The sequence below is a fragment of the Microtus oregoni genome, unplaced genomic scaffold (genome assembly GCF_018167655.1).
Source record: "Microtus oregoni isolate MIOR12 unplaced genomic scaffold, Mior012 000009F_ref0000495, whole genome shotgun sequence".
Classification (NCBI taxonomy): Eukaryota; Metazoa; Chordata; class Mammalia; order Rodentia; family Cricetidae; genus Microtus; species Microtus oregoni.
In genome coordinates, this window is record NW_024543068.1 from 52,086,352 (window position 1) to 52,108,470 (window position 22,119).

At 35.7% G+C, this 22,119-nt stretch overlaps 1 protein-coding gene across 1 annotated transcript in view; it reads right to left on the reverse strand.

Annotated features, from left to right (window-relative positions):
* Agmo (alkylglycerol monooxygenase) overlaps positions 1–22,119 on the reverse strand; it is a 251,709-nt gene that overhangs the window by 120,789 nt on the left and 108,801 nt on the right. The window contains exons 6-12 of the mRNA XM_041658448.1: positions 11,976–12,042; positions 8,738–8,803; positions 8,566–8,645; positions 5,405–5,539; positions 4,438–4,554; positions 1,327–1,409; positions 730–835 (exon numbers count right to left, since the gene is read on the reverse strand). Of these exons, the coding sequence (XP_041514382.1) occupies positions 730–835; positions 1,327–1,409; positions 4,438–4,554; positions 5,405–5,539; positions 8,566–8,645; positions 8,738–8,803; positions 11,976–12,042 (654 nt within the window). The remainder of the gene's footprint in view (positions 1–729; positions 836–1,326; positions 1,410–4,437; positions 4,555–5,404; positions 5,540–8,565; positions 8,646–8,737; positions 8,804–11,975; positions 12,043–22,119) is intronic.

The window sequence follows — 22,119 nt, forward strand, 5'->3', positions numbered from 1 at the left end:
ACAATTTGTTTTTGGTCAGTGTATTATCACAGCAACAGAAAACAAACAAACACACTTTGTCCTTTGATAACGGGAATCTTAGCATGTACGACGACTCCAATAAGCTGCCATAGTGCATATTTCCTTAATATTGGCATATTGTTCAGGAACAAAGTTCTAAATTTTAAAGAGACCTAATAAACACAAGTGATGAGTAAAACTGTTCAGGGATTTCCTAAGTAATAAAAAAAAAATAGATACCCCAAAATTTCTGAGATAACTATCCTCATCATCAAATATAATATCAAAACACATCTTTAATTTTAACAGTCTCTTTGCCTTAAACTTTTCATTTTCATATAATTATATCCATTATAGGTGATGTGCAAACATCTCAAACACTTTTCATTTTCAAAGCTTTCATTAGAAGAACTAAATGGCACTATCCTTCTTGTAAAGTCATACCTACCACCAAGTACTTGAGGATCTACAGAACACCGTGGTTTTCTTCAAAATGCCCCACAATGCATTTTCCCCGATCTCTGTGATTTAATGATATCAACCAAAAATTTGGGATAAAACTCGATGACTCATCAACAATAACTAACTGAAAGTTTTATGAATCACAATTCAAGATATATTACACAGAACAAAAAACTTACTACAAATACTGGCCACGGATTCAATAGAGAGAAAACATCACTGAATGAGTGGATTAAACAGTTCATCTACCTACACCAAATGTCTTACCTCGAATACAAATGACAAGGATGGAAAAAGAGGCTTTAGGTGACCAAATCTGAACAGGGTTAGGAACATCAGGCATCGAAGAGTTTCCAGAATAGCTGCTGTGGGTCTGAAATAGCAAGGCATTAATACCCATTAGTTGTGCATACAGTGGCCTCGTGCTTATATCATAATTAGCATATCAATAACATTTACTTTAGGTTTTCAGGACAGGCAATGTATTTTGACGTAATTGAGTGGTATGTCCCCGAAGTGCTTTGAACACAGCCTTAACTAAGCAACAAGGTGTGTCTTTTAAGAAAAACCTGTTTTGTCAACTCATTGTTGAGTTAAAGCAGTGATGAGCTATAGTGAAACAATAAAGTGTTCAACAACCAGAAATGAAGAATGTAAGGCCTGTGAGACTCTCCTCAGTAGCCCAGAGTCGTCTGATGGCTTAGGGAAAGCTGGTGCAGCTAACTCATTGAAAACAAGGGCATTTGGCACTAAGGTTTCATAAAACTAAACTATGATGCTCCATATTGCATGGATATTTTTATTATTATGGAAAATTTCTCTTTTGAATAAAGGAAAAAATAACAAAAGAAATTCATGTCTTGCCTTTGATCCAAAAGGAATCCAATGGATGTCAAGGTCAGGAGAATGAAGGAGACCCTTAGAAGCAGAGTGACTTGGGACAGTGCCTGTAAAAGAAACACAGAGTTCAGTGGATCCTGGGGAGGGTGGGGGAGGGACATTAGGATCTCACATCGACATGGAAACACCATGCACTTTTCTGCCTACCATTGTCACTCTCTGCACAAAGGTGTGGATAGAGAGGAATAATTGCTTTGTCTCCTGACACCACCTTATCAAACACTTCAGAAGGAAACAGATAATTTTATCATGAGCTTTTGCTTAAACTGTTATTTTGCTTGTCTCCTGTAAACCTTTGACTTTTGAAATTAGATGGAACATCAAGCAAGGGTAAGTGATTCACATCTGAGAAGTAAATATTACATTCTAGTATATATTTTCAGCATGAACAATTCCTTCTCATTTGAAATCTAAATTTTCTTTGTACAAGGAAATATATACAAAGGAAAAGTGCTCATCGGAGCTGTGCTGGTTAGTGAATTCTGCTCACCATATTCAAGACCATTCAAGATGGAGTTACATAGTCACAACTCAATATCTAAATTATGTAGAATCAATAGAATTGTTTTAGTGAAATACTCCATCAACATATAACTATTTAATCACATCGGATTTAGATAATGACATTACTAACAATAATCAGTAGGACTAGTTCACAACACACGTTATTTATTCATTCCACCTAATTTTGTGGTTTTCAGAAGTGTTTAAGATATCTTAGCTTCAAGTGGGGCTCGTAGCGACTCACAGAGACAGAAAGGGCAGTAACAGATCCTTGTGTGTGTCTGTGCTAGTGCCTCTGCATATATGTTAGGTTGCATACCTTGGTGTTCTTGTGAGATTCGTAACAGTGGGAGCAGAATCTGTCTTTGTCTTTTTGTCTGCCTTTAAGACCCTTTTCCTCCTACTCGGTTGCCTCATAAGGCCTTGATATGAGATTTTGTGTCTGATCTTATTGTAACTTGTTATCCCTGGGAGGTGAACTTTTTTCTGAAAAAAAAAAAATGGAGAAGTGGATCTGAGAGAGAAGGAAGAATAGAAGAATAGAGGAAGGGGAAACTGTGTTTGGGATATAATACTATATATATTAGTATTATATAAATATAGTATATTTAAGAGTATATTTATATATATAAAATCTCAGTCTCTTTAATTTAATCTGTTATCCCAAATATTAATTTTATTTACTATTTTGACTATTAAATATTAATACCCAGATAATTGATTCTGCAGTTATAGTTCATGTTTTGATCTATTTTTTATTATCTTTCTAGTATGATTTTGTGATTAGTTTTGTAGTTGTCAGTTTTTAATTATTGGAGTATCATATCCAGACTTAAATTTATGTATTATCTTAGGGAACAACTTGAACATTTTTTTGTTAGGTCCCTGAACTCTGATCTGAAACCAGTTTAAGATCTGTTTTTATCTGACGTTTAATTAGAACATTGTTAGTACAAACTTTCATTCAGTCCCATGTGAACATTAGGTAGTTAAAATTCTCAAAAATGGTCAACACTGAAAGTATACATACAAGTAACTTTAAATGTAGTCAACAGGATATATATAGGAATATGTATATATACATACACGCATGCATATATACATATATGCATACACACATATCCTAAAACAATTAATAAAAAAAGAAACCTTGATTTTCAAATATAGTAGAGAAGGTTTTATGGGAATTCTTGAAGGAAAGAAAGGGAAGACAGAAATGTTGTAATTGTATTACAACCTCAAAAATAAAGCAAAAGAAAAAATTCTAAGAAATCTGTTTTGTTTTCTATCTCCACAAATCTAACTGCAGGACTCCCAATCTTCCTTTGAATAATTTTTCTTTACTAATGTTTGCCATTATCTTCTTAAAAAATGTTTTACATTTTATTGGAGTCACTTTCTTCACCCAGCTCTGCTATCTAATGGGGTCCAATCTCCAGACTTGTCTCAACACGACTGCGGCAGCCACATCCCCGAGTGAGCTACACCCACTTCTCGGTTCCCTCCCTCACATTTCCTCCACATGCTCAGCATCTTAGACTGGCTGCATATTTTGTTATTTCTTTTTTGCATTCCAGGAGATATTTTTGTGCAATTAATTCACAAATTGTAGATGGTCTGTACATCTTAAAACCAGATATATGCAAACCTACCACATTGCAAGGAGTAGAATCATTGCTTTAAGGCACAGCCATTATTAGTCCAGAATAACTGTAACAACCTCAACATTGCCAACTCTGAGATCATTTCCTGAGATTCTCATTTTCTTTGTAAAAAAAAAACCAAATTCTGTGATATTTTTGTCTTGTGATTATATGTTCTATTTTATCTACTCTTTCATTAGTTACTTTATTACTTTTATCTACCTTTTTTGGATTCCTACACTTTTATGAAGAGTATTTTATCATTTGTGCAGTTTGAAGTCCATTTTTATATGCTTTTTATTACTTTTGTTGTCTCCAGAACATGGTCAGTATAGATAATGTCCATTACCTAAAGTATGCCCATTCCTAAACTATCTATACCAACATGGTCAGTATAGATAATGTCCATTACCTAAAGTATGCCCATTCCTAAACTATCCATACCTCGTAGTATGGATATTATGCTCTTGTGCTTAAGCTACCAGAAGTTAGGCATTATTACCTTTGAAAGAAAAATATAAAAGCTGTAAACCTTGCAGTGGAAATTCTCTAAACTCGGTTTATCAAGCAATTTTCTAAACTTAATAGGTATCTTAATACTGATAGAAAATATGCTCTCTTAAGTATGGTCAGTTCTGATTTTTGAAGTATTTTATTTCAATTACAAAAATATAGGACAAGTCACAAATTTGCCATTTAAACAGGTGTCAAAACATTTGATTTATAGTACAATTAGCAGCACTGCAATACAATTAATTTGTTTACATTTAATAATCTTGCAGAAGTTAATTTTCTTTTTAAAAATATATGCTGTTCCCCACAAATGAAAGCAATTACTAAGAAAAATAGAGCATAGTCACTAAGGAAGAACATATTTTAATTAAAAACTTGATGAATTATTTTCACATACTATATTAAAGATACCTACCTCTGTGTTTGCAAAGGTCTCTTCATAAAATGACAGCATCACTGCAAACTGCAGGACGGTGTACATCTTTAATTTCTGGGATGCTGCTGATGACAAGGGGACTTCCTGTCCTGTTACCTAGGTAGACCAGAAGGACGCTTTCCTTTACTTTGTGTTGTGGCTCATCTCTCTTGCAAAAATTCACACTTTGGGAAAGAATGAGTCCCAGAAAATGCTGTTTTTCATCTTTGCTCCAGAAGATCTCAGACATTCATTTCCTTGACTAGAAAATTGTCTAAAGATTAGGAAACTTGTTTTTTTGATGCAGAATATTTTGCCTTCTAGCTATGATTTAGTCTTCCTTAAATAGAAATGGCACGGGTTCTTCATATATATTCAAGATTGCAATAGCCAAGAGGAATAGACTAGAACCTTTCACATCTGAAAATATGTCCAGCAAGATGCCAAGAAAGTGAAAGCAGGTGATTCTATGGAGCATAGATAACTATGATTCAACATCAAGTAGTTTTTTATTAAAACAACTTTCTTAAACTACTTAGATTTCTAGAAGTACCATGCTGTGCTTTTATTTAACTAAAGCAGATGTAGGCACTGATATAATTTAAAAATACTAACTTTGACTATTCTGTAGAAAACAGAAAAGTACAACCCTCCTTTCTGGGCAGTTTAATGAAGAAATAATCAAAGTACTTTTTACCTCTATCAAGATGACTAACTACAACCAATTAAGGATATAAAATATATGTGAGTAAGATATTTAAAAACAATAAAATATTATTCAGATAAAATTGTTCTTTAAGATATCACATGATTTTTTTTACCTAAAATGCCATCTTGCAAATGACAATCAACTCTTCTTATTGTTTCTGTACTTTTATTTGTGACCTTCATTTGATAAATAATCATAGCATAGATCATGAACAATTGAATAGAAATAATTTTTTCCTCTATTGTGAACATTACTTACCTCTGGAATTTCTTCACTTAGGCCAAGTCTTGGTTTACCTGGACCCCATCCTGGTCCTTTGAATAGGACAGAAACCTTATGAAAGAATCCAGGTGTGGCCCAGAATGTATTCCATATATAGAGTAAATGGTGAAACTAGGGGAAAAATATATATAGTTTACTTTAAATTACACAAGCATTGCAGAATTTTAAATATAGTTAATTGTTTACTATTTTGTTCAGTGTAATTTGCATATTTTAATATACATCATGATAAGGTAGGTAATGTATTGATATGTAATCACATTATTTGTTTTAATTAATTCGATATATTTTGGTGTTTTGTAAAAATCTTTAAAGTTAAATTACAATTTTAAAATGAAAAGTATATAATTAGTTACAAAATCTTTAAAGTAGAGTAAATAAGTTATGAGGTGCATCAAATAAAATTAACTAGCTTTTGTGAAGGCAACATCCTTGTCTATTGGTTCCTTTCTAACATCTTACTAGGTGGATATTGCAGTCAACTGGAGGCATCATTAGATCACCTATCCAGATATTTTTGAAGCAATGATTTATTGTGTTACTAATATGATATTAGCAAAAGATATTCACAAGCATTTCAGCTTGTAGTTTCCTAAGTATCAAGTAACTCATATTTAGTCATGGAAAAGAGGGCTTTTGTGACTGCAGTGGACTTTTACAATGAGTGTTTCAGCAGGAATACGCATTCTTTAAATAACATTCATTTGATATTCACAGAAGTTAAATAACATACTCACATATAAGTGCTCAATAAATTTTAACTATAAGGAAATTTCACACAAGTGCCCATAATGCGCCATAGGACTAAACATATTCATAGAATTTGAACATCAACTCCAGACTCTAAATGTGAGGGTTGTTTTTTTCAAGTATAGAAATGCATTAATGGAAAGAAAAGCTCTTGCTCTCAGAATTTGTGATCATGCTGGTATTTTAGCAGTAAGTCCCAGGATGAATTTAAATAGCTAAGTTTAGAAAAATGGATTTTATAATTACTTGAAATATTCCAAGAATCAGCCTGAGTTATTATAGGGCTTAAAAGGGACGTTTCCGAAGACGAGGTAAATGTTAGATGGAGGTTTAGCCCGGGGATTTTCAATACTAGTAATACAGAAAATTAGTGTGTTTAGAACTTCCAACACACATTAAAATGCTAAATCATTTGGTTATTTTGCAAATTACTTCAATTTTATTTCTGCAAGTCTGGATACTAAGCATGAGCGATATATCATAATAGTTTAATGACATTTTTCCAATTTACTTGGTTTCCAATCCCTAGGAACTTGGGATCTTTCAAAGAAGAACAGAGTGGTCTACCCCTCAAAAATCAAGTGTATCCCTGTGTTTAGTGGGGAAAAATCTAAGTTCCTTTGTGGGTAATAAAACCTAGGTAAGCAATTTAGCTGTATTCAAAGGGAAATCACTGAAAATAACAAATTTGTATCTCTTAATTATCAAACTCTTAATTATCATAAGTTGCTGACTTAATCTTTCTGACTAAAATGAGCACAAAGGAGAATAAAACTTAGACCCACACCTGACAACTATCGTGCTGAAAAAAACGTTTTTAAATGTAGTTACCTGGAGGCTTACTTCTTGACTTAAATGTGCTGTGACTCAAAAATGCCTGTCATTGTCCACTTTGGCACATAGCAATTCCCATCCATTCATCTACTGTGTGTGTAGTGCTTACAATATTCATTCACTAGTCTTTTCTCATGCACGACCCTCTCATCCTCAGTGTATGTTCCCAAAGCCTTGCTTCCAAAGGTGTTAAGTATCCAATGGTGATACTGACCTCCCGTATAGTCTCTCCCCCATCATCCACAGTGCTGCTGAATGGCATCTGCACTTTATAAAGATGGTCTCATGAATCGCATTGGCTTGTAAAGCTCCATCCTAGAGATGGAGGTGGATTTTTCCATTTATCTTTCTTTATTCATGTTAAGGAGAAAAATCTACCCGAAGTTAAGGGAGTGGGTCTTTCATGTGTATTTTTTAAATCGGTTGTAAAGATTTGAACATATTTATTATGTATCTCCTGAGAGGCACATCCTGTTGTGAGTACAGCCTAGGGTAAAGATGGAAGTCCAAGTGCCATGTAGGGGAAAATATGTGCCCATACATATGTATGTTTACATATGTATACACCCATCAGCAATTTTGTTTCCAGCTGTGGATATAGAGTAATCACTTTCACTACAGAAAGGATGGCATTTGGACCTAACTGGTGTATGAAGCCACAGTCAAGTAAGTCGGTTGAAATGAGCTAAGTAAACCTGAGTCTTGGATTCCTAGGGCAAATTTGTAGCTGAGAATTGAATCTGGAATTATTTAACAGCTGTAGATAATTCTTTTGTCTCAATGTTCTCTGAAAACTTGAGTAGGTTTGCAAAGCAAGCCCAAGAGGAGCCTTTGATTTTGTTACTTCCAGGACATGGCAAGCAGCCTTGTATCCAAGGTTTGAATGACAACCACAGCTTTTAGAGCATTCTTATCTTTTCCTCATTTGTGATTCCTTAACTCCAGGAGCCTTTGTGGTCATCTGATATTGACACATCGGAACTCAGCAGACATTCTTCATTTCTCTAGTGCCAACCACTAAGGCCAGTGAACAAGCAATACCACATGTCTGATGGAAAATTGGTCGGCTCCACCAAGTCCTAGCAGGAGAGGTAACATGTCGACCTCACTGATGGATAATACCCCTTGACACCCAGCTCTAAGATGAGAAGGCAAAGGCCTCATGTTGAATTTCTAACCAGAGGCTGAAAACTTGAAGCAAATATTTTTCTTACTGTGGGATCAGCCTTAATTACATGTTGCACCACTGTTCCTGAATACATGAATATATTTAAGGTCTATTCTGAGAAAGAAAAAAAAGCATGTTTTTTAAAAGCTACTCTTTTTGCATTTGAGGTAGAAGGTACATTTAAAAACTCTTATAATGAGTTTTAATGGATTTTGCCCATCTGACTCATATCACTTAACTGCTAAAGCTATTTCAAATTATTTTATATGTAAAACATTTTTTCACGGCAATGAAATGTGCTTCCACCTACAATAACTGTTTTCCTTTTAAACACAAAATTTGTGAAATTGTATGCATTCAGGAAGGACAACGTTAGATGAATTACCTGAACTTTGAATGGTTCAAATGTATCAATGGGATGCGTTAGACCATAAATAACCTGTTCATTCTCAGCTTCAAATGTCCCTGGAAGATAAACATTACAATATGATTATTGATTTTCTACGAATCCCAAAGCAGCTAATTTAACTCTTTTGGTAGTTGTACATTTTACTTACCAAACATTCTATCCCAAATAATAAAAGTGCCAGCATAGTTTTTGTCTATGCAGTAACGATTTCTGCCTGTGAGACAAAATATTAAAAACAACTTTTCAAATACATGGAATTGAGCTTTTGAAATATTTTTTCTCTTGTTTTTAAAGCATGCAAGAAAAATTCAATCAATGAAGTGGCTCTAAATATGCTTTCTCCCCAACTTTAAACAAATAACCAAAAGCAATTGGGGAGAGTTGGGAGTTCCTAGAGAAGACAACAATTAATTGTTCAGTACCAAATAGTCTACCTTGAAAACATACATACAAGTAGCATATTACAGACTGAGAAGGTTGTTTTGAAGAATATGCATACATATACATCACATATTTCAGAGAACCACATAGCTGCCCTGTCCAACCTGCCTTGACAGACATATGAAATAGATTTCTTAGGTTAGAGCCTGTACTCCTGGGTACAATGTGCCTTCAACTTCCTGCGAAACCAAAACACCCACTTATGCAGTGAGGCAGGCAGGCTTTTTTGAGTTTCTCTGTATGATTCCTTGGTAGTCAATAAAGCATGGAAACTTGACAGGGCACTTAGTCTTAGACATCCATCTTGTCTACCAGGTATAGCTTGCAAACTTCTCTGTATCCTGGCAACTACAGCTGTATTGGTCCTGGCCATTGCAATTATACTGCATTTATGATAAAGGATCTAATTGCTCTCAATGAAACTGTCACAGTCTCAGATGTGACCTCTCAGGTGACTTTGGCCCAAAAAGTCAGCACAGGCACTTATAATTTAAAAAATTGTAATTTGTGCCCTGACAGTGCTGGAGCATGAATGGGCAGCCCATATATAGCCGTTCTGTTGAAATTGTCCATGTTGGGTTTCATAGTCTAAGCTGATGAGGATGACTGACCAGGTCTCTTCCTCAACCAGGTCTTTTTGTCAAACTTACAATATACATTATATATCATATATCAAAAATATATAGAAGCAATAATAATTAGCAAAAAAAAGGAGACTGTGAATCTGAAGGGGATAGGGGAGGAGCATATGGAAGGGTTTGGAGGGAAGGGAAAAATGTTATATTTATAATCTCAAAAATTAAAAAACAAACGTAGATTCTATTCATAGTCTCATTTTAAGTATTTTAGTGTTAAATTTATTAAAGAGATAAAGGTTTTATTAATTTATGTGCATTTTCCAATGTTTTAGTTAAATATCAAGATATAGTCACATAGCTGTTTTTATAAAACTAATGAATAATTGAAAAATCACATTGTTTGGAGGAAAGTAAAAGGGAGTAAGATGGAAATAGATGTATTTGGGGTTTGAGCAATGGTGTACTGTTAAAAGCACTGGTTGGTCTTACAGAGGACCAAGGTTCAATACCTAACACCCACAGAGGCTCACAGCCATCTACAAATGCAGTCCCCAGGCATCTGACACCCTCTCCTGTCCTCCAAGGGGACTACATGTATGTGGTATACAGGTGTACATGTGGGCAAAATATCCCCATACACAAATCATAACAATAAAAATAAATTTTTTAAAAGGAAATGTATGTGTTTGCTCTTAGTTTTGTTTTGATGCTATTTTTAGTCTTGCTCTCTGCTGATGTTTCAGAAAGAAAATTAGAACAATATTACACTATTTTAATAATAAAAGGCATAATTAAAAATTAAATTACTCTTGGAATTAGTACTTTTAGTAATATGTTAATTTTCCAGCTCCAAAACATAAAAATTACAATTTAAACTTAATACAAGGAACTGGCAACAATTTTTATTTTACATGTTTTGAAACTTAGATAGGCATAATTACACAAATGTTACTAAATCCAAAGGAAAAGAGTTTTAATCTAATAAACCGTGCATGTGCATTCGTGGACACACGTTCTGTGCATGCACACGTGAGAACGGAGCAGAGAGTTTACACATGATCTAACCCTGGTTCTCCACCAATTGTGAGAGTGCTTTGCCCCTGAAGACGGGAGTGGGCATCATCACAGTAAGAGGAGGGTACAACAAGCAGGCTTCAGTCACAGACTCTGCTAAGCACCCTACGGTGCCCGGACAACTTTACCACAGTCTTGGTCCCAAAGGACAGGACTCTGCTCATGCTGACTAGGTCTGCCCGCGGTGTGCGGAATGGGGAAGGGGAGGTAAAGAAGAAGAAATGAAGCTGTTTATTTTTCAGTGTGGACTCCCTTTTCCAGATTTTTCTGTTTATGCGCAGGAATCCACAAGAATCTTACACTCCCCTGCTAACTGCTCCCTGGGGACAGGAGAGGTCTGAGTTTGGAAGCGCTAGACACAACCTCTCCTGTGCTGTTGTTGTGGTGCAGGCAAGGGAAAAAGGGACAAGTTCCCTTCGAGAAGGCTACCCTGTCCTGTTCCAAAACTGTCTGTGAAGGCAGAGGTTCAGACCAGCAAAGGCACGGTGTTCATTCTTTGTCTTGTGCCTTCGGCATTATGCCCTTAAGATTTATTCGTGCCAGTGTATGCTGAAGTGACTGAGACAATCTCACCACTATGCGGTCTCCAAACATGCAGAATCTACTATGTATTCATCAACACTATAGTTCACACACACTCCAACTTTACATTCATTTTCCAGTCACAGATAATGCACGTTCTTAATGGTTCCTGTGGTGCCCAAATAAAACACGTTGTGATTTTTCCCTAAACTTGGTGTCTTTGCCTTAGACACCAGCCGCATGGAGTCTTCTCTTCGAGTCATTGCGCATGTGCTAAGTTAGGTAGTAAATTTAGCAGAGTACAGCATTAGTTATCAGGTTTTTGCAAATCCCAGTATGCATTTTTTAGGTTTTTAAAACAAGCTTGTTTTTGTTTTTCTGTATTTTTTTTAATTTTGTGATTGACTTCTGTTTTATTTCCTGTAGTACACATATTTCAAATATAAAAGCTTCTTTCAAATCCAATATTTGTAAAGACTAACAATTCCAGTGTAGACAGGGCAGCTCTCCAGCACTGCGACCATACAGAGGACCATTCCTATCTAGCTGCTTGACTCACTTCCCAGCTACAAGGAGATAAGATGGGAAACCTTTGAGAGAAGTCACTTCTCAACTTTGAAGCTCCGGCTTTTCTGAAGAGGGAAGGGGAAACAATAATAATTATTTATACAACGTATAATAGTGCAAGGTCTGTATCTGCTAAAGTGGCACAAAAAATAACACTGCAGTGTTTAATGAAACAATAACAGCAAAACCACAAAACTATCTTACCATGATGAACCCTGTGATGGCTGGGAGTGTTAAGGACCAGTTCCAAGGGACCGAGGCTTCTGATGACCTGTGTATAATGAAAGAGAGCCACACACATGGTTACCCCTGAGTATTGCACAAACACATGACAGTCACATGAGAGATGTGGCACAGAAAGTTTCAAGCTCATTCTCTCTACCCCGTCCATCACAGGAAGGTGGTGCTCATCAAACTGTTTGAGATATGGTATGACAGTCACAGACTTGCCCGACTCAGTTCAGTGGCCAGATTCCCATGGTTTACTGTGTTATCCCAGGAAAACCAGCTAAGCTCTTTGTCTCTAAAATAAGAATAATAATAGTGCTGCAAAATAATGTAATTCCAGACTTGTAAATGTGACTGCATCTTGCATGCACTGTGGCTAATGGGAAAAACAGCCACTATCGGTCATGACATTCAAGGAGCAGGCAATATGTCATTGGCACAGAGAAGGAACAGGATGATGGACATAAAGGCCTGAACTGCTCATGACACAATGACAAAATGTAACGGGGGCATACTATTTGGATACTTATTTGAAACAAAGCAACAATCTTAAACATTATCTTGTGGGTAATGAGAGGATTAGTAGCAAAACCCATTTGATTTAGAGTGATAAAGGCATTAGTACTGGGTATTAAAGTGCAATTTTACAATAGCATAACTGAGGAGATCTAGACTTTGCTTGAAAATACATTGGAAATGAAAGTAGAAGGAAAAATAGAATATTTGACAGAAATGAATCAAAATCTCTGCTTAATAAAAGCAACATACACAAATACATGACTCTATTTTTCTGAATTCCTTACAAAAATGGAGGTAAAAATTTATGAAAAAGAATTTAGAAAAGAATTTATAATCTATCAGTATATAGTGATGTTTATTAAGCCATTAGCAGATGTCTAAATTCAGAAATATTCTTCTATTTATTCATTTTATTTTTAATTATGCACATTTGTGTGCTTCTTAGTATGGCTTATGGAGCTAAGTGCCATGCCCAAGTGGTTCAGATGAGTTCTTGGAGTGAGAGACAGTTCTCAGCCCCCAAACAAACCTGGGTGGTGGGAACTAAATTCAGGTCTTTGCAATATAGAGCATGTTCTTAACCACTGGGCCATCTTTCCAGACCCAGAAACACTTCCTATGAAAATTCTTCACTCATGAGGATGTGCTTGGCTTTATTTTATTAATCTCTAATGTTAAAATCAGTTCTATAGTTGTTCTGTAGATATAGGAAGTAGGGGTGGCTCACAATATTCTGTACCTGTGGTTTCACCTATCCTCCTGAAACTGAAGATATAATCTCATTGGCAAACAGCAACCTATACCATAACACAGGCCTCCACATGGTCTCCCTACTGTCTGTTATTTACAGACCTGAAAGGGAGTCTTAGCCTTCTCTGCTGCAATTTCCTCAGGGTGTCTCAGTTTCTGTCTGAAAGAGCAGATATCTGCATGCAAACGAATGTGAATAATTACATGCCATGTGCTAATTTAGATTTTTCTCTATTCCTCCATCCCTTTCCTGGTTTCTTCCTTTTAGCCTCTCTCCAGCCATGCTCTTTTGCCATGAGGTTATTAGATGACAAAGGTGTTATATTTGGACTTACAATGATGAAGTCCTTTCATGTGAATAGAATTCCAATGATAATTTCATTGGCTGTAATTGGAGTTGTAATGGTGCTGTCATTGGGTGTGAATGGAGTTACAATGGTGCATGTCCTTGGGTGTGAATTGAATTACAATGATGCTGTCATTGGGTGTGAATGGAGCTACAATGGTGCTGTCCTTGTGTGTGAATGTAGTTACAATGGTGATGTCCTGGGGTATGAATGGAGTTACAATAGTGCTCTTTGGGTGTGAATAGAGTTACAATAGTGATGTCCTTGGGTGTGAATGGAGTTTCAATGATGCTGTAATTGGGTGTGAATGGAGTTATATTGGAGATGTCCTTGAATGTGAATGGAGATATAATGATAATGTAAATTGGTGTGAAATCCATTTGACTTTTACAGATGTATCGCTAAGAACTATATTACAGAAACATACCCAGCCCCTTCTCTTCTCTTCTCATCTCCTTTCTCTTTCCCTCCTTTATATGATTCCTTCCTTTTTTCCTTTCCTTCATCTGTCTTTCCTGTCCATCTATCTTTCTGCTTTTTTTTTTTAATATCTGGCCTGGGGTGGTGTGTCTTATCTACCTATTTTCTGGTTATTTCTAGAAGAAATGTATTTTAATCTCCAAATCCATCTCCTTTTCCCTATCAGAATAGTGGAATTCATTTGGATATCAAGGATTGTGGTTTCTTATTATTAATTTCAGCATTGTCATGTACTTTGAATCTATGTCTTGTATTTGTTACATTATAGCCCTCCAAAATAAAGCATAAAACTATTGTCTCACAAATATAGTGTTAATCACAGGGTTTGAGAAGGAGTGTGTTTTATTTCTTACAGCCTATCACTACCTCATGGGCTACTGGTGGAAAACTTTGTGTACAGAAGGTTGGTTGGTGATGGCAAAATGGGAGAGTGGGCTCCTCAGCCTTCAGAACATTACCAACTGATGATTTTGATCCGACTTTTGGTCTCTGGCAGAGAAGCAGATGGGAAAGGAGAAAGCCATCTTACCCATGTTTGTCTCTCTCTTGTGCCTAACATTTGTTACAAAAACAAACAAGAAGAGGGATAGAGGGGACTCCACTAAGTGGCTTCTGCTGACCAGATGGGTTTCTGAACTCGAATCCTGGCATGTGTGCAACCGGATCCAAAGCCACCCGAGTGAGTGGCTTCAGATGCCTAGAGTCTGGGCTGTATGGCATGCTTTTTTTTTTTTTAATGTCAAGTTTTTTTCTTTAGAGAAACCTTTTGCTCCTTTAAGCCAAAATATAGTGGTATCAATATCGAAAGCTCTTTTGAAATTTTTTAGGTAAAATCCAAGTATGACACAGCAAAACCAGAATTAAATTCTTTGGTACTGTGCCTATGAGTACCATGGAGCCGAGGAAGACTACCACAGGGCAAATGACTCATTGTTCAGACAAACCAGTCAGAAGTTCCCATGTAAAAAAAGCTCTCTGATTCAAAGTCATGGAGAATTCATTAATATTTAATAAGAGCTGAGCGTAATGATTTAATTATCGCCCACTTTTGCAAATTCAGCCATTTAGCAATTCTACCACATCTAGCTGAAACTCAACTTCCTGAAAACATGTTAGTTACTCTGGGAAAAATCAGACCCATTCTAAGTTTGCAAAAATGTTGCCCTCATGTATTAGATTTAAATGAGTTATTTGAAAATGCAAAAATTTATTATAATAGGGCTTGAATATGGTACAGGCCAATTTTCCATATAAAAAGCATCAAAATGTGAAATTCTAGGGGCTAAGTCACTCCTCTACATTTTAGAAAGTTATGATAAGCCATGTAGTCTTTCTAATATCACTTGTGATGATACACTGATTAATGGAGATGGATTAAATGAAGATGTAAGAGTTAACCGATAAGAAACTAGAGCTAATAGACCAAGCAGTGGTTTAATTAATACCGTTTCTGTGTGGTTATTTTGGGTCTAAGCTAGACAGACAGACAGGAGGAACAAGCAGCCTTCTCCAACAGTTTGCCCTGCCCTCACTCCCAAATTTGGAAACATGTTGTGAAATCATTAATTCTTGTGTCTCTTTTGTTCTATGTCCAAGTATCATATCCCTTATACTATATGGCAAATCCAGAAAGGAGAATGCCTTACCCGTCTCATTTCCTACAGCATAAACAGAGCTTCATCAACACATGATAGCTCCGTAGGAGCCTATTTATAAGATCAACGTGCCTTCCCATCCTCACATTCTTATGCTTTCACAGCGATGGTTTGCTCATCCTGGTGAAACTTTTATTTATCACAGCGACAGGGAATGCTATTGACCTCTAGTGTATGGAAGGCTTACTCTTGATGGGCGTTCTAATTGTACAAGACAATGCACATGATCAAAATAGGCTTAGAGTTGAAGTTGAATATGCCACAGGGATATAGACACCTCTCCTGCAGGCCCTTTCAGGTCAAAGGAAGATGATGGAATGATTTGAACATTTTTCTTTGGATATTGGAGGAGTAGTGTTTGAAGGATTGAGTCTGGTTGTCATTCTCAAGGACAGAGGTAATAAATATGTCCAGAACAACGGGATTGAAAATGAGGAAAGTAAGACCAAGCATAACAATTATTAAACATTTTGGCAATTAAAAGCAACAGCCAAAATGAAGGTGAAGTGGAGATAAAGGCAAACAACAGAGCAATATAGGAGAGAGAATGGCTAAATAAGTTCTGATGCTCATTGTCAGGAGAACCCATTTAATAATTCTTGAGTTCTTAGAATGTAGATTTGAGACAGACACAGAAATGTCAATTCCTGTGTCACCTGTAGTTTCTAAGTAAGTTTTTGAAAATCCTTGCATTTTGCTTACCCTAGAGTCACAATCAATGTCTTAAGCAGGTGAAAGGCTGGTGAGCCTGCTGTCTTATCTCAGTGATCAGTTTGAAGTGAAATGAAATGCACAGTGAATCCACTAATTAATGCTTATCACCAGCTGATCACATGTTTCCCATTTTTTGACTGTCACCCATTACCTAAAAAACATTGCCTTTTTAAAATTCAAACTGAAATGTTGCTTGGAGTAGGAACAATGTTCAAAAAAATTCTATTCTCAGTTATTGTCCAATTTTAAATTATTTCTTAGGCAGATAACTTATGTTTTATGCAATTTTTGTTCTCAAATATTCTTTAGAACTGGTGATTTCTATATTCATTTTTCAGTAAGAAGAAAAGGGGTGTTAACATACACAGAGCAGTGGTGAAGGACCCCTTTAACCGAACACTTTGCAGAGGTAAGCAAATCTGAGTTCAAGGCCAACCTGGTCTACAGAGTGAGTTCTAGGACAGTCAGAGCTACACAGAAAGACCCTGTCAAAAAAAAAAAAATTGAAAAGGCTATTGACATACTAAAATTGAAAAACATCACTTTCAACAAAAATATTCAGTTAATTTATTACAAATCAGTGCATTAAAATTCCTCAAAAAATGCATTTTCTTCCCTCAACCCTGTGAGAAGTAAGAAAATAACAATAATTCTTGCTAAATCTTAAAACAAATATGTATTTCTACTATGTTATCAAATTTTAGAAGAATGTTGAGAATACCATGTAATAGTTCCTTCAGGTTTTATATCTGGAAATGGCTGTTAAAATACTAAAATACAGACTTGAAAATCCATAGGGATATTTATAACCACTTTTCAGAAAGAATTCATGAGTCTATGGCTCATTTTAATGTTATTTCCGAGTAAGAAATGGTTACAAATATTCTTCCTTCCTGTGTGAGAAGTAACACAGCTAATGGGTACAGTATGTTCTAGGGAGCATGTGTTTTTTTGGGAATTCTCCTTATAAAACTGACTTGCAGCAATATGATAGATCCTGGGGAGCAACTGCCTTGAGTACACAGACATCTCCATCTCAGGAGCAATGGCAGCACTCAGATGAACATGGCTTAGAGTGGTGACACGGACTGTAGCTGCTCAAGACTTACGGCAGCAGGCATGATTGATGGACCAGAGACCCAGATCACTGTGGGTCTCCTCATTCCAATGCATCTAGTGTGAGAGGAATACTATGTCAGTCCCTTAAGCATCTATCAGCTTTCATTTGTCATCATTGTTATGTTTTATTCAACAAAGAAATATACACCTTAAGTGCAACTGAAAATGGAAAAATTTTTCAGGTAAAACCGATGCCATGGAACTCAAACTCAAATGAACTAACAGTTGTAATGCAATGAGTTTTTTATTCATAGTTTAATATCACACTCTTTTTCCTGCCGTTCACCATCTTCTTAATTTCCTTCCCCCTCTCCTTTTTGCTTATTAATTATAATCAGAAATCTATGCATGAATGAATAATCTAAATATTTGTACATATAAATGTATACAATATCTATGAAGACTTTTTATAATTTTTACACTACTTTATGTATGTTTTGAAACATGAATGGTTATAAATACTTCTGTCACCATTGAACGCTCATATTTATTCCAACTTACAAATAAAAAACATGAAGCACATATGTGTCAATGTACATGTCTGTGTCTTATGTTCACCTTTATTAGGTCTATATCGCATATATTAAATGTTAAATATATTCTCAAATACCAAATGATTACTACTTTAACTATTAAATTACTAATAACCACTTTCTTTGCACTGTATAAATAACCAAAGCATTTAAATATGATCAGAATCTTGTATTTAAGATGACTTTTGTATTTAGCTGAGAAAGCTCTATCTTAGCATCCATGCACTGTCTGTCTTGTCAGTTGCTAAGAACTTCCACAGGAATTTAGAAGTCAAATGAAATAAACTACATGGGAAATTCTTAAGTGAAGTTCTTTACAAGACTGAGTAACTCCCAATATAAAGTTAAAATTATGATAAAATATATTAACAAAATATTAAAAACAACAAATTGCTCTTTTGTTCTCTCTTGGGACTGACAAGAAAATCACTCATCTTTTTTTCTTTACAGTGACTACTGCATATGTGATTGATTTGAATTCATAACCAGTTTGAATTCATAGTTGGTAAAATCTAGTAGGAAACAACCTGAGTTTTCTTTTAGATCTCAAGGTGAAAAAACTTATAGTAAAGATGCAGGCTCCAAACCGTCTTGCTTCACTAAAGTGAAGTCTTTATTCATTAACTTCTTTATTGGCCAGGAGGCCATCAACATCAGCTTCATCCATTCTGTATTTCTTAGGTACACAAGATTTTTGTTCTAATATTTCTTGAGAGGACACAGATATACAAAGGAAATTATAGTGTTGCATCTGGGAATCAAATGATTTACTTCAAATGATGTCATAAAGTGTTAAAGAATATTATAGAAATGTACATTTTATTATTAGTAGCACAGCGGGAATTCTTAATTAAAATTTTAGAAAAAAATGCTGTGAAATTCTTGAACCACATACACCTATATATTAAAAAGACTTATAGTTGTTACTTTGAATTGGTTGATTTTTTAATTACTCTTTGTTTTCTTTGTTAAGAGCTTAATTGGCTTGAGGATTTGTGGAATATTTTATATTGTTGCTGAGGGTTTGTTGAAGAAATGAAAAACAAAACCTTAATTGCATCCTCCACCAGTGTTGCTATGTTAATTCAGGAAACACACTCTAGTATTTAGACAGATGGTGGTGGCAGGCATGTTAGCGCCAAACTCTCTACAGGGAAGCAGGAGAAAGTAGAGTTCTTAGGATATGTGCTTGTCTGCCTAGTTTTACACTTTGAAATCCCAGACAAATGCTGATTTATTCATGGCCAGATGTTTTCCTATCTGATTCGGCAGTTTACAACACCAGTAGGCATGTAATATGGAAGTAGCTGACTTTCCACACCAAGGAGTGAAAAAAAATATTTATAGTTTGGAAATAAAACAATCGTTAGGGATCCAGACTGTTGTGATCATAAGGTGCTTCATAGGGAGTATGTTTCTGATGGATCTGTAGTGTAGGGTAAAAGGCTTAAAGTCTTGGATTGAACAGAGTCTGGCATTGGGCTATGTTTAGATAGTAAACAAGTTTTAAAAGACTGGCTTTATAATAAATTATCTGGGAGGCTGATTCTTGACACTTCCGATTACAGGAGTCTTCTACAAGAAAACACTGTTAGTACAAGGTTGGCATTCATTTAATTTGTTTTATCTTACATTTAAATAACTTTCTAAAGAAAAATAAATACAACCAAATTCTAACATGTTGCCTCAAGGAAAGATGCATTCCTGCTAACTTATTTTTTAATCATTACTTTTTAAATTGAAATATAATTACAAAATTTTTCTTCTACTTCCTTTCCTCCCTGTAGCTCCTCCCATATGCCCCCAACCTCTTGGTCTATCTTAAATTCATGGGTTCTTTTCTTTATCAATGACTTATTTCTAATACCTTTTTAATTACCAGAGGAAAACAGGAAGCAGCCATAGTCGTAACCACATTAATCCTAAAAAGTCCACTCTTAAGTATCATTTTGCCAGTTCGTGTGTCCAATGATAAAATCAGCCACATTGTTATAAATAACGTGATGCTACTCTAAGAGGAAATGCTTTAAAAACTGATAAATTGAGTAGTGTATGTTAGAAATCCACCCTGAGAGCTAGAGAGAGGCTCAGTGCTTAAATGAACCTCCTGGTCTTGCAGAGGGCCAGGGTTCTGTTTCCTGCACCCACACAGCAGGTCACAACCACTGACAAATCCAGCTTCAGGAACTCTGATGACCTCTTCTGAACTCTGCAGGTTAATAGGAATACATACACATCGTACATATACTAGAAGGATGGCAAAATAACCATATACATTAAATATATATAATTTAAAAACTCTAGTCCCGGAAGTCCTCAAATGTATGCTGTATGCATTTGAATATTCCATAACTCTTATTTTGACATACTCATATTCCCAAATCAACAAAGGACATATGAATCTCCAACTTGGTTTCTCTTCTCAAAAGTTAAATCTCCTTACTGTTATTCATTATTAAATTGTTTGTCAAACATATTTAGACATAAAAATCTGTTTAAAGTTAAATATTTCTCTTTGTCTATGTGTGTGCCTGTTCATGTTTGTATGGGTGAATAGGTGTGTGTGTGTGTGTGTGTGTGTGTGTGTGTGTGTGTGTGTGTATGTGTAAGAGAGAGAATGTTGGAATAATCATTTTGTACACTGTGTGAAGATGTGTCTCTATTTTACTTCATCTGCCTAAGGCACTTTCTGGTTTGCTTAATAAAGAGCTGAACAGCCAATAGCTAGGCAGGAAAGGATGATAGGCAGGATTTCTAGGCAGACACAAGAACTCTAGGAAAAATCTGAGGTGCAGGAGATTTGCCAGTAGACATGGAGGAAGTTGGATTTATGGTACTGAGGAGGAAGAATGAGTCACAAGGCAGAGAGTATAGATTAATATAAACACATAAATTTGAGTCTTTTTTTATTTTTATTTTTTTTATTTTTTAAATTTATTTATTTATTAAGGATTTCTGCCTCGTCCCCGCAACCGCTTCCCATTTCCCTCCCCTTCCCCTGATCAAGTCCCCCTCCCTCATCTGCTCGAAGAGCAATCGGGGTTCCCTGACCTGTGGGAAGCCCAAGGACTGCCCACCTCTATCCAGGTCTCGTAAGGTGAGCATCCAAACTGCCTAGGCTCCCACAAAGCCAGTAGGATCAAAAACCAACTGCAATTGTTCTTGAATTCTCAGTATTCCTCATAAATTTGAGTCTTAAGAGCTTGTTTGGAACAAGCCTAAGCTAAGACCAAGCTTTTTTACTCTTAATAAGAAGTCTCCATGTCATTTCTTTGTGAGCTGGCAGTCCAGAGAAAGAGTGACTATGAAAAAGAGCATATTTAAAGGCAAATATCATAAAATAAAATTTCAATCACTAGAGTAGAACCTACAAGGAGTAATATGTATTACGTTATTTTGCCCTTACAAGAACAACTTCCCGTACAAGAGTTATTTTAGCTAGCAATTCTAAACTGCAGTCTATCAGAGTAAAGACCCAGGGTCCAGAGATTGAGAGAAACTTCTTATGCTAAATCATCCATAGTTAGGAAAATAGAGCAGAAAATACATACATCCAGTGCTTAACTCACTGTCTCCGCTCCTATACAGTATAATACCCTCAGCCTTGGTAATGATGCTGCTTGCAAGGAGCTGTATCTTCTCATGGCATTTCATAATGACAATCCTACACAAGACTGCCTCATAACAACTTGATCCAGATAAGCACTTTCTTTAATTATTTTAAGGCTTATATACTACATGAATTTTAGTCAAAAGAATGGTACCTGAATTGGATCTCTGACTCTGCTTATATCCTGCTATCATTGAAGAATTATTAAAGGGGGGGCTTATTTCCTCATAAGAAATAATATGAAAATACAGCTCTGGGTGGGGACCTAAAATTCTACTTAGAGGGTGTGTTCAACTCAATCAACACTTAAGAAATGACTAGAATAAGTATCCCTTTGATGAGATAATGTCCATTTACTTCCCAGAAAATTCTGACCCTTGTGCTGTCACTTAT